Source organism: Ahaetulla prasina, chromosome 1, assembly GCF_028640845.1.
Source record: "Ahaetulla prasina isolate Xishuangbanna chromosome 1, ASM2864084v1, whole genome shotgun sequence".
Taxonomy (NCBI): domain Eukaryota; kingdom Metazoa; phylum Chordata; class Lepidosauria; order Squamata; family Colubridae; genus Ahaetulla; species Ahaetulla prasina.
Window position 1 is genome coordinate 112,873,929 of NC_080539.1, and position 13,093 is coordinate 112,887,021.

A 13,093-nucleotide genomic window follows, 5' to 3' on the forward strand; every position below is an offset into this window, starting at 1 on the left:
TTGACACCCTGTAGCACAGGTAGTACAAGGACTCCTTATGGAACTTGCATTTTGACAGCTTGGCGTAAAGTTTGGCCGCTAGGAGTTTTTTCAGCACTTGCCTGACTAATTTGATATGCTCTCCCATATTTTTGCTGAATATAAGAATATCGTTCAGGTAAACAAGGACCCCCTTATATAGGTGCTCATGCAGAACTTCCTTGATCAGTTGCATGAAGACTGCGGGGGCCCCTTGAAGTCTAAACAGCATGACCCGGAATTGGAAACTGCCCAGGAGCCAGTTAAAAGCAGTATTCCATTCATCCCCCTCCCTTATGCGGACCCAGTAGTAGGCTTCTCTTAGATCTTGGTGAAAATTTTGCCTTTTGACAGGTGGTTCAGCAAATCTTTCATTAGTGGTAGGGGGTAGGTATTGAACTCCCTGGCTAGGTTGGTTCTTCCTCAGCTCAGTCATTTCAGCAGGCGTCATGGAGTACATCCTGGGTTGTGGTAACTTGGCTCCCGGTTCTAATTCAATGGCACAATCCGTGGGCCGATGAGGAGGGAGGATGCTGCATTCCTCCTCGCTAAATGCTTCAGCCAAGTCTGTATATGCCTTAGGAATCTGAGGTTCGCCTGGAGGTCTGTCTGACCCGGCAGCTGCTGTTTCTGGCAGCTGGTCTTTATGGGTCAGCCATTCCTTGGGAGAAGGGACAGGGGGCAGGGGGCCAATACCCATTATGATTTTCCAGTATCCATCTTCCCATTTAGTGGTGGGGGCCCATTTGTCCAGCCAAGCCAGGGCCAGTATGATAGATTCTGACATCTTTAGGGTTACTATAAATCATGATGTTCATGATGTTTTCCAATTTCTAATCTAATAAATTCTATAATCTGGGTGGCTGGGACTCCCCCAATCAATGTCCCATCCATCTGGTGAAATTTAATTGGGTACTTCAAGGCTCTTGTTTTGATCCCCATTTGTTCAACAATTGGAAGTCCAATTAGACATCGGGTACAGCTTGTATCTATTATTGCTGGTAGTTCTCCTTACTCCCCCGTCTCTGGCACCACTAGTCTCTCTTTAATTGAAAGGGGGGGGGATAGGTGCAGTCACCATTGGGTCGTCTTCCCTGCTAGCCTCGTCAGAGAGTCTTCTTTGGTCAGAGGTTCCTCATTCTCTTCAGTGGGAAGGGGGTCCTCTGGCAAATCGACTGGTGTCTGGCAAATCGACTGGTGTCTGGGGCCTTCCTTGGAGCCCTTTTTCCTCGGGCAGATGTGACTGGACGGTGTTGTGGAACTGGAGCAGGGGCCAGGCACTTAGAAGCTCGATGTCCTGGTTGTCCACACCAATAGCATTTAATCACCTCTGCCAGTTGAGGGGGGGAGACTTCAGCAGGTTTTGAAAGTGGCCGGCTGGGCTAATGCTCTCTGAGGAGGTTTTTCAGCTGGGGTTTTGTGGTAGGGGTGAATTTCTCTGTTCAGAGCTATGGTTATGGTGTACCAATCGTGCAGTCGCTCAGGCATCCCCCTGGATCCCACAGGCTATCCTGACTTCTTGATTAATGGCCTCTTTAAAAAAATATAGGAGTATGCAGTCTGGCCAATGGCCCAGGTTCCCTGCGACCCGTTTAAAGTCCCACACAAAGTCTTTTATGGGTCAATTATCTTGCTTCATCATCTTTATGGTGGCTTCACTTTCATTGATTCAGTCTGGGTCTTCAAATCTGGCCTGGAATAGTGCAACAAACCCATTGGCATCATTTAATTCTGCAGCGTCTTCATTGTGCAGCTGGGCTATCCATTCAGAAGCCTCTTCTTCATTCATCCCATCAGAAATCGCCAAAACCAAGTCCTAATCTGATTCCTATTGATCTCCATACTGATCTATATGAGCCCAGACCCTGCTGAGGAAGTAAGCCAATTTGGCAGGCGTGCCATAAGATGTTGCTCTGAAGCGGGCTGGTGTTGGCCGGGCAGGTGGAATGGGCCCGGCGACAGGCGGTTGAGCTGGAGCCTGTGGCGGAGCTGCTGTGGGTTTCTGGGAGGCCCTCTGCTGAGGGAGACGGGTCAGTGCTGAGCTGCTTGTTGGGCTGCAGGGTGGGGGACTCCAGCTGGGTGGGGGACTCCAGCTGGCTGCTGGATTAGCCCCCTCCTGCGGTGCTGGGATCGTTGGGCCATAATGGGCCCAGGGGGATCCCTGAAAAATTGGAGCAGATGATACTGGATGCCACTGGCACTGGACCCACCCCTGGCCAGGATAGAATCCCCAGCCTGGGGGAATGCATTCAGCAGAAGCTAGCAAAAAGCAGGCAGGTGAGGTGCTCCGCAGGGGGGTTTTGCATTCCCCATGTCAGCTGCATCTGATGTCTCCCAGCTGCGGGCTGGCCCTGCTATGCCGGAAAGCCGATTGTTTCACCCCTGGCCAGGTAGGGAGGTGCCTGAACCCCGCTAATTCCTCCATCTGGTCCTGGATGGGAGAAAGTGAGCGTAGGCTGTGCTAAGCTCCATCTCACTTGAGGAGGTTGGGAGGGGGGTGCGTAACTTCCCACTTCCATCTGTTCAAAATACTTAGGGAGCCCAGTCAATGATCGGCTTTGCGGTGGGGGCAACAGGTTCCAGTCCTGGGAATCTCCGGATCCCACAGCTGTCCCCGTTCTCCATTCTGGCTCATGGGACGACTTCGCTGGGCTGGGAGCGATATAATATCCAGGCGGTCTCTCCTCTGGTCCCCTTTCTGGAGTTGGATCAGAGTGGCAACTTTTCCAGGAATCCAACTGCTTGGGCTGAGTGCCCAGCCTTCGGGTCTCCTCTGCAACCTCAATGGCACACACCATTTCTTCAGAAGGAGAAGACAAGGTGTCGATAAATCCTTGAGTATCCATCCCCATGGCCCCCTCTGTGATCTCTTCTTTCTCCTCCATCTTCACTGAGTCTTCGCACCACCTGAGGTTTCGGTAGATGCTGGGGCTCAGCACTCCTGACAGCCCCCTTTGGGGGTGCCGCTATACTTTAAGGGAGATTTGGGTTAATGTCAGCGTTCCAGAAAAAAACACCCACTCCAAGTAAAAACTCCAAAGCAAGCATCTTTCAGAGTTCTATTTACTAGGAACTGTCACATCTGGGAAAACCCGAATCTGAGAGATCCGGGTTTTCTGTCAGTAAATCAAAACCCCGCAAAACCATCCCCTGACTCCACAGTCGATCACATACTCCAATCGCCAACTGTCCCATCTCAAGACAGCACTCTGACCACTCCTGTAGATGCAGGATCGGCCTGACCTTGACCAACAGGAAGAATGCTATTATGTCTAAAGACAAACCCTCTACTAAATCCCCCTTCCTACTTTCCCACACATGAGAAAGTGGCAGCTCGGAAGCTTCCGGCCTAGTATGGCTTCCAAAGCTGATAGCATAGCTGATTAACCTACAAGCCATTAGAAATATTTTGGTAGTTACAGTTAATGAGGACAAGAATTCTAGATATGCCAACAAGTACCACCTTCCACTAAGTGTGAGAAATAAGTTTTCATTAATTTGTGGAAAAGGCAGGGGAAAAGTGCCAAATTTATACTAGAGAATATGAAAGGCCTGCATCCTCATTTAAGCTGAGGGCATTTAGCTGCTTAAATGTGTAATGAAGTTTCATATCTAAATCTGCTATATTAAGTGAACGTCTGTTCAGGTCAGCTGAAGGAGAGAATCTGAAGGCTTGATTGCCTTATCATTCCCACATCATTAATACCTAAACTATGATATAGCTTAGATATTGCACGCATAGGACAAAACCACTGTGATAAATTAAGGGTAATGAACTCAAGACTATATAGTTTTCAAAATACGTTTATCTGATTTTGATTCTAAGTTGTATTGTTTAAATTAAAGAGAGTAAATGAAGCAAGGGAAACACAACGAGAATATTATGAAAAGGAGTTAATGAAATTGCAAGTCAAACTAGAAGGAGAGACTACGCAGATAAAAGAAGCTCATTCCAAGGCTTTGGAGGAGTTGGCATGGAAACATAATACTGCTCTTGAAGCAGCACATAACAATGCTAACAAGGAAAAAAAGAAACTGCAAATGGTAAGATAAATATAAACTCTTATGATTGTTCCTGTTTTACTATAACAACATATGCTGAGTTGTTTTTAATTGTAATAGCAGATTTTAAGTTGTTCCATATGTTTTGCAGCAAGAAAATTTCCAGCTTCACAGATTATTTTAGTCAGAAGGAATAGGCTGTTAATATCATTTAAATAAATCAGGCAACTCTTTTTTTATTGCTGACATTTAAAAAGATTAATTAAATTTCTACAATATTTTCCACCTCTCCTATAAATGGATGATTAACTAGATGGATGATTAACTAGAGTTTCATGTATGACTATGGAGTGGGATTGTTTATGAATTCTAGGACTTCAGATTGGTAGTTAGTAATTAGATTCTTGGTCATTAGTTTTGTCATTTGGTCTGCACATCAAATTTAAAAGTAAAACAATAAAATAAGCTAAATTACAGTTTATTATATTTATTCAATAATATATTATTTAGATATATTAATCAGATACAATAAAAATGTAGAACTGAAATGTAGCACTGAAAAAATTAAAATACGTCAAAAAATTTAAAAATTAACATTAAAAGAAATCAATCTAAAATAAATCAGCTTTTATGATTAAAATGGACTGGATTGAGAGTATAGCTTCATAGGCAAGAAATTCTAAAGCTCAGGAATTGCTATCGAAAGGTCCTATCTCTTGCATCCATCTTCTCTCTTTAACTAGATTATTTCTTTCAACAGAAAAAATGTCATACAGACCAAAATCCCCATTAACGTATATCCTATGTTTACTTCCCTTGTGACTAATCCTAATATAGTACTCCTATTGTAGAATAATCTAGAATAATTCAGGTCAAATCGTCCAAATTACTGATGGTTATTTTGAATTTCCTTTTATATAACTTATTTGCTTCCTTTCTTTAGGAAGAACACTCATTTCCTTTGGCAGAGATAAACTGCTTTTATTTCTGAAATATTTCCTATTCTGTGTTCTATACTTCTGTAAAATTGCTGCAGCAGTTGTCCCAATTTTAGTTTCATTAAGAAAACAAGGCATCAAAAAATCCATCACCATGAGAATGGTCCTACTTCTAAACATATTAACTGCCATTTATTCCTGCTCTCTGTTTCATGTTTGCTATCCAAAGAGAAAATAGGTAATTCATTAATTTAACGCTTAACTCACAACTATGGTTATAGTAGAAACTTTGGTGAGGGATTTTGTCAAAAACGTTTTGGAATAAGCTAAATAAGCTAACTACTAGATCTACCTACATACTACTTCACATTAAAACACTATAAAGTAAAACATGGGATTTGGCAGCTTCTTTTATTAAGCTGCAGTTATAGTTGCCCTGATTGCCCAACTCATCTAACTGTAGAATTAGGTCTAATGTGCCAGCTGAACTGAATGAACATGGCAGTAATTGCCCATATTTTTGATACAACTTGATTTTATTTAATTATTTAAATGATTTATATGGACACCCTTCTTGTGTACCATAACCCTGGACAACTCATAGAAGGAGCAATGAAAACATAAAAAGATAATGAAACCAACACCAAAATTCCTGGTAGCCTATAAACAAATCCTTTTCCATGCAAATAGCCCTTGACTGATGACCTTATTCATTTAATAATGGTTTAAAGTTATGGTGGTTCAGAAAAAAGTGACTTATGACCCATACTTGTGCTAATGACTGTCATATCCTCTGTGGTCACATGATTTCAGTTGGGATGCTTGGCAACTATCTCACAATTTGCAACTGGTTGTAGTGTCCTGTGGTCACATTATCATGATTTGTGATCTTTTTTGCCAATTTCCAACAAAAGAAAATTGGTTTTGCTTAACAACTGCCATACAAATTGTCATGAAATTGGATCTGACTTGACTTATGGCTGCAATAACAATTTTTATCATAAATCAAGGATTCTTGACGAATGTATCTTTTCTTTTTATGTACACTGAGAGCATATGCACCAAAGAAAGACTGTCCAATCACACTTGGCGAAGGAAGGAAGGAAGGAAGGAAGGAAGGAAGGAAGGAAGGAAGGAAGGAGGGAAGGAAGACTACCTATATAGCAATATTTAGATTGACCAGGCTCCACCATCACCCTTGAGGGAAGAGTCAGCTTTTCAAGGCTTTCTAGAAGGAGAGAAGTATAGGGGTCTGTTAGAGTTCATTGGGCAGGATGTTCCACATGGCAGGAGCTTCTAAAGAGATGCTTTCTAGTCCACCAAATGACAACACTTGGGGGAAGAGATATGAAGCTCACCTACCCTATTTGATTTGGTAGAAAAGGCAGGCACTGCCAGGGAGAGGGATAGATAAAGGTGGTAACCAATACTTTGAAGTGCATCCAGAAAGAAACTAGAAGCACTTCATGCAGCAGCAGTATAATGTGGACTTGACTGATGAATTATTTATCCCAATAAAAATCTATCTAGGCTTATCTAGAAAGGACTGCCTTAGATCCATTTGCTCTCTGAAACCCGTTTCTGGATTATATGGGAGACTGAGCAGGAAAACAGAATATAAATCGTTAAGTAATATTTTTGAAGAATATAATCAATAAACAGTAGAAGATTTAACATTTTTCTGGCTTGTTTTGTTCTTTAAGGAGCTAGAGCAGCAATTTGAGAAAGAGAAACAACGTTTTGAAGATGAGAAGAATCAGCTTCGACAGCAGTTGGAAAGCCTAAGGGAAGAACTGACAACCAAATTGACTTCCTCCAATCATGAGGTAAGAATCAACATAATCATATTACCTAAATGCTGTGTGCGTTCAACTATGCTTAATTATTAATGTTTTTTTCTTAACTGGTATTTTAGATTTGGATTCATTCTGTTCTGCTTCTTTCTGGCTAAAAGAACAATCGTGTGTGTGTGTGTGTGTGTGTGTATATATATATATATAAATCATAAGTGTATATTTTATAAACTAAGTTGAAAGAAATACGTTATTAGTCCTAGAATTTTAAATCACTAACAAAACCAATAGGCTACTCATTCAATACTATTTTACATATGGAATTCAATATCACAAGTGATAATATTAACCACTGATTTGATTTCTGAGTGTCATATACATATATGCACATGTGTATAAATTGCAGATGAATTTCTGCTGTCAAATGTGGTCAACATTATATACTTTCTGGCTATGCACTATTATCATTGGATTTCCTTTGTGGGGATTATTCCCTCCCTTATTTCTTCCCTCAGATTTTGATATAACTTTTCACTAGTATTTTCTATCAGAACATATGATGCTGGTAATAAATATGTTATTTATTACAAGCATCATATAACATATACATAATGTGTATGCATTTAGTTTTTCTAAATGGATAAAGAAAACAACTGATATATTATGTCTTCATTTGTTTTACGTGTTTTAAGAACAATTTTTAAATTAATTTTTGGTTCAGTATATTAAAAAGATATATAAATGAAGACTGAAAGCATAAGATAAGTTCTGAGAATCTGAATATACATTTATCGAATCTGATTTCTTTTTTTTTAATAAGCAATCATTTTCTTTCTGTATTATAGGTGGAGCATCTACAGGAGGTCTTAAAAAAAAGTGAGCAGGGGCTTACTACTGCAGAAGGGCACATTTCTAGCCTCCAGGAAGCCCAAGACATATTGCAAAAGGAATTAGAACTAACCCAGGCAAAACTGAGAGAAACCGCTGACTCCTTGTATAATGTTGAGGTAAATGCAGAATTCTATCATATGTATTCACTCCGTTAGGCAAGCTCAGGTGGTCATATGACCTTCCATGCCATATATGGAGTAATGTATTTTATTTTATTTCTTGAATATGACAATAATTTTCAGCTTGTTTAAAAGGGTGTTATACAAATTACTGGATATTTCTATTAAATAATGCTTGATAATACAGTTGTTTGCAACCTCAGGGTTTACAATAGATATACCGTTGCACCAGCTGGCAGGAGCAAATGAAAGTGTTGTTTTCATGTTCTGTTTGTGGTTTTGCTAAGATATTGGTCAAGCTAGGCTTTATTTAGCAAACATTGTATCTTTCATACATAAGTCAGATAGTGGTTAAGCTGTGGGTAAAGGTCTGTCTTATATACATATCAATTTTTTGCAAAACTGTTCTTATAGTTATAGACAGGAATGATCTCCCTTCTAATATTTACATGAAGCTGATGGGTGAGCTCACTCACCCATGACCATGGGGTGGAATATCGTCAATACACTGATTATATTCAACTATACATCTCTGCCCTTGGCAAATTAAGTGAGATGGTAAATATCTTAAGTGTCCAGAATTTGTGGAGCACAGTAGGCTTCAACTGAACATCAGCAAGACTGAATGGTTTTGGGGTCTTACTTGTTCTAGGGCTACGCCATTTTGGCATTTGGGATGGGGTGCCACCTAGGATGGCACCAGGCCTAGGGATCTTTGGGAACTGGAGACATTTCTAGATGATTGATATTCTTCCTTTTTCTGGGATTTGTATATTTATTTTTTTCTATAATGGTCTCATTTTAACAATTACATTTTATCGTTTTATCATTTATTTTATTTATATGCTGTGGTATTTAATTGTTGTATGCTACCTAGAGTTGCTTTGTATGAAATGGGAAGCCACATTAAACATTTCCATCTAAATGAAAAAATACTAGTAATTCTGCATTTTGAAATGTATTAATGTTATTTCTTAGCATAATATTGTTATAGATTTTTTATTTTATTTTAAGGGGGAGTTAAATCAGGAGAGACAGCACCATGAAGCAATGATTGTAACCATGAGGGAAGAGGAAAAATTAAAACTCGATAGAATGGCTCGTGACCTGGAAATAAAATGGACAGAAAATCTTCGGCAAGTATTGTTTCCATTTATTTTCTCTTTTAAAAAAATGTGCATCTTAATAAAAAGGAACCAATTCGGTGCAGTAGTTAAGGCATTTGGCTAAGTACCAGGAGACCCTGAGTTCTAGTCCTGCCTTAGGCATGAAGCCTGTTGAATGACTTTGGGTCATTCCCCTTCTCTTAACCTTCTCTTAAATTAGTGCCAAACCACTTTAGAAAATCTTGTGAAAAAAACTGTAGGGACTAGTCCAGGTAATCACCAAGAGTCAAAAACTGATTCAAAGGAACAAACATATAGCTTAATAACAATAATGTTTTGACCAAGACTGTGCATTTCAACAAGGTTTCTACAATGTTTTAAATAGTAGAATAAGTTTTAGCTTTGACTCTTTTTTTTAGGCAGGAATGTACAAAACTTAGAGAGGAATTGAGACTTCAGCATGAAGAAGATAAAAAGTCAGCAATGACACAACTCTTGCAACTAAAGGAGAGAGAGAAAAATGCTGCCAGAGACAGCTGGCAGAAAAAAGTAGAAGATCTTTTGGATCAGGTAACCAGAATAATTAGTTGATAAATTAATTTCACTTTTCAATTTATTGAAATGAAATTTTTGTTGCAAAATTAATTCTCTTAAAATTTGATTAGAATAGTTGTTAAATTTGATATAAAAATGTGTAGATTACTCTGTATGTATATATGACTCAATATTTTTAAATTATTAAAAATAGGAATGTGCCGTACAACCAGCACACTAGAATGATGCCTATAGAGATTATGACGTCATTCAGTTCTGCCCAATGTATAATGTTACTTTTAAAAAACAGGCAGGAACCATTCCAATTTTTTAAAAAAATCTATAGTAAATACGTTATAGACAAATAAATCCATATATTCAATTACAGAGTTGCAAAAATCACAGTACTTGGACAGCAAGGTATTTACTGAAGCTTATTCCAGTACAAGTAATCCTTGATTTATAACTACAATTGAGCCCAAAATTTCCATTGCTAAGCAAGGCAGTTATTAACTCAGTTTTGCTCTATTTTATGATTTTTCTTGTCAGAGTGGTTAAATGAATCACTGTAGTTGTTAATAACATAGTTGTCAATGAATCTGGCATCCCCATTCACTTTGCTTATCAAAAAGTCACAAAAGGTGATCACATGAACCTCGGATACTGCAACTGTCGTAAATAAATGCCAGTTAACAAACATCCAGATTTTGATCACATGACCATAGGGGTGCTGCAACAGTCATAAGTGTGAAAACCGGTCATGTCACTTTTTTCAGTGCTAAACTTTGAATAGTTACTAAATGAATGATTGTAAATTGAGGACTACCTGTATAATTTTTAGCTGATGCACACATTTCTTCTGCTAGCAGACACTAGAGGAAGCATTTATCTTTTTTTATTCTGTCACATATTTTAAGAATTTCAAATTGAAGCCTTTTGTGTTTCTTTTTCTGAAAGAAATAAGTTACTTCGTCCATTACTAGCATTACATATCACAGCTAGATACTGAAAACAATAACAATAGGTAGCTGAACACAAATTAAAATCCCAAGAAATACACATATATACTAAGATTAAATAGGATATGGGTGTTCAACTTACACATTTTAGAAATTAAGTAATAGCAACAGATAATTTTAATTCTGAAATCCTTTAAAACAATCTCAATAATTCCTAGGATTGTTCCATTGAATTCAGTGGAAATTCTTCCAACAATACAAAAGTAAGATTCTATTGCTAGATTATTGCATAATAGCAAGAATTCATGCTTTCATCACTAAGAAAAAATAACGTTGTAGAATGTCCAATAAAATGAGCAGCCATATTGAATAAAGTTTGAACTTGGTGCATCTGGAAATATATTAGCCTAGTTAACCAAGGAATTGTGGTTTCTTCTTTTTAATTATGGTATCATAAATAATTTAATTTTCAGTAAAGGAGCAAATTTTGCCATTTGGCAAAGATCTCATAATTTTTCTGGATTAGAATATTTTTATGTGGTTGAGATTTTCTGAGTTAATTTTATTATTAGCTAACTAATCCTATGAGATTGGTTCAGCAGCTACAGTACAAATAATAGTTTGATTAGTACGTAATTTTAATAGTGAACTGATCCTTTGGTAAATTGTGATTTTGATAAAACATTAATTAATAATTTAGGAAGTACATCATAGATCAGTAAGCATTTTAAGGTTCTTAATAATTTGATTGAAAGAACAAATGACTGGGAATGAATCATGTATCCAACAGTGAAATTATCCATCATTCAATTTTAATAAGTATGGTCCTCATACCCATATTGCATTTAATGTATATGGTGATTTACCACTTATACATGCTGACAGCACATCTTTAGCTTGTTAATAAATGGCAGTATACAATAAATTTCAAATATAATTTTGCTATGGAATAGATATAATAAAGTTCATGTTTAAAGAAGGAAATAATGTATTTATGAATTAAGTTGGGATTGGTAACAGTAAATTATGATGCAAAATTATTTTAGAAGTAAAAAAAAATGTATATGTTCAGTATTGAAAAATGTAGCTGAACCTTTTTCCCCAAATTTCTAAACAGATATGCTAACAAATACATTTGCCAGTTTTTCAGGAATGTATTTATTAAATTTTATGCAGAACACTATGTGGGCTAAAAGATAAAATAATTTCATTTAGAAACTGTATATAATTCTGAAATAATTTAGATATTTGCAACTTTTATCTTTTAAAAAGATTCAAAACATTTTTATTAAGTAGATTTTTAGAAGTGTTCAAAGATTTATAAAACCATAGCAAAACTGTTTTATATTAGTTTTTCTCAACATATTTCCTTTATCATACCAATATGAATGTTCTGTCTTTTACTGCCCTTTTTTATTCCATCTTCTTAGTTATTTCTGAATTATTTCTTTTATTCTTGTGATCTTTCCTTCATAGCGGCACTATCTTGGTGAAGCTTTGCATAAATCTATCAGCAATGTAAGTGAGTTGCACTTACAGTTTGTACGCAAGGGCATGCCTGTACTTTTCAGCTTGCATACTGGGCAATGTTGCTTTAAAATCTAACCCTTTGAAATAAAATAATTAAAATATTTATAGAAAGAGATTACATATTTTCATAAAAAGCTGTGACCTGCTTTCACTATGTCTGTATTCATATTTGCTATCAGATATCAGTCATTCTATATATTGAAAAGAAGCTGGGAGCTTCTATTTGCATATTACATAGCCTTTTTATAAAGCATGAAGTAATGTGACTCAGTTATGGGTGAGCTATTATAAATTTTGGACTTCTGATATTCAATATTGTAGCAAATATTTTACGGGCAACTCCTTTAATGTGCCACTTTTTGGTAATGCAAAATATCTCTTGAGCTACAGTATCATAGATTTGCTGGTATTTTCTTCCGTTTGGTGCAATCCTATAGATGTTTCCTCAGAAATAATAAACTTGAGATCAGAGATCAGGAGGTATAAGATTGCAATCTCCATGGCTGTAATTTTTGACAAGATTATAATCATGGCTTTCACTTTGAGATAATGACTTTATAATTTAAAAGTAGCATACACATATCAAGAAGATTTATTCTGGCAGCCTTTCAATTTTAAGCAAGGTCATATGAATGTTCCATTCCAGTAAAAATTTTCAAAAATATTACAATACATGTGTCTGGGCATTTAGTGGTGCAAATAACTGTTTGGGTTGCAGCTTGAGAAAAAAGAAAATAGCATTTCTTAATGATATGGTGATGTTTATGTCTGTGACTACAGTGGGACAAAAAAGATTCTGTCTGAAACTTTGGAACAATTGTTCCAACTTCTAAGTGATTTTTAAAAATAATCTGATCTTGAAATGGAAATCGGAATTGGCCCATTTCAAAGCCATAGCACTTTTCAGCATACTGTACTAAATCAGAACAAACATTCCGATAGCATGGCAAGATATTACAATTTTGTAATTTTGGCCACTAAATACATCTACACTTCTGTTTTTGGCTTAAAAATTAAAGTGTTAAATTAAACATTAAAATATGCATTTCTAATCCAAGTCAGTACAGGTAATCCTCAACTTATGACCACAGTTAAACCCAAAATTTCTGTTGCTGACTGAGACAGTTGTTAAATGAATTCCTACAGTTGTTAAGTTAGTAACATGGTTGTTAAATGAATCTGACTTCCCCATTGACTTTGCCT

The 13,093-nt window shown here is 37.1% G+C and overlaps 1 protein-coding gene across 5 annotated transcripts in view; it reads left to right on the forward strand.

Moving 5' to 3' along the window:
• The window catches only part of FAM184A (family with sequence similarity 184 member A), a 66,129-nt gene that overhangs the window by 23,969 nt on the left and 29,067 nt on the right, over positions 1–13,093 (forward strand). For 3 of the 5 annotated variants that reach the window (XM_058172973.1, XM_058172988.1, XM_058172954.1), the window contains exons 5-10: positions 3,865–4,062; positions 6,662–6,784; positions 7,597–7,758; positions 8,776–8,901; positions 9,291–9,437; positions 11,837–11,878. In XM_058172973.1, the coding sequence (XP_058028956.1) occupies positions 3,865–4,062; positions 6,662–6,784; positions 7,597–7,758; positions 8,776–8,901; positions 9,291–9,437; positions 11,837–11,878 (798 nt within the window). The remainder of the gene's footprint in view (positions 1–3,864; positions 4,063–6,661; positions 6,785–7,596; positions 7,759–8,775; positions 8,902–9,290; positions 9,438–11,836; positions 11,879–13,093) is intronic. The other 2 variants (XM_058172981.1, XM_058172964.1) reach the window with 1 other exon arrangement.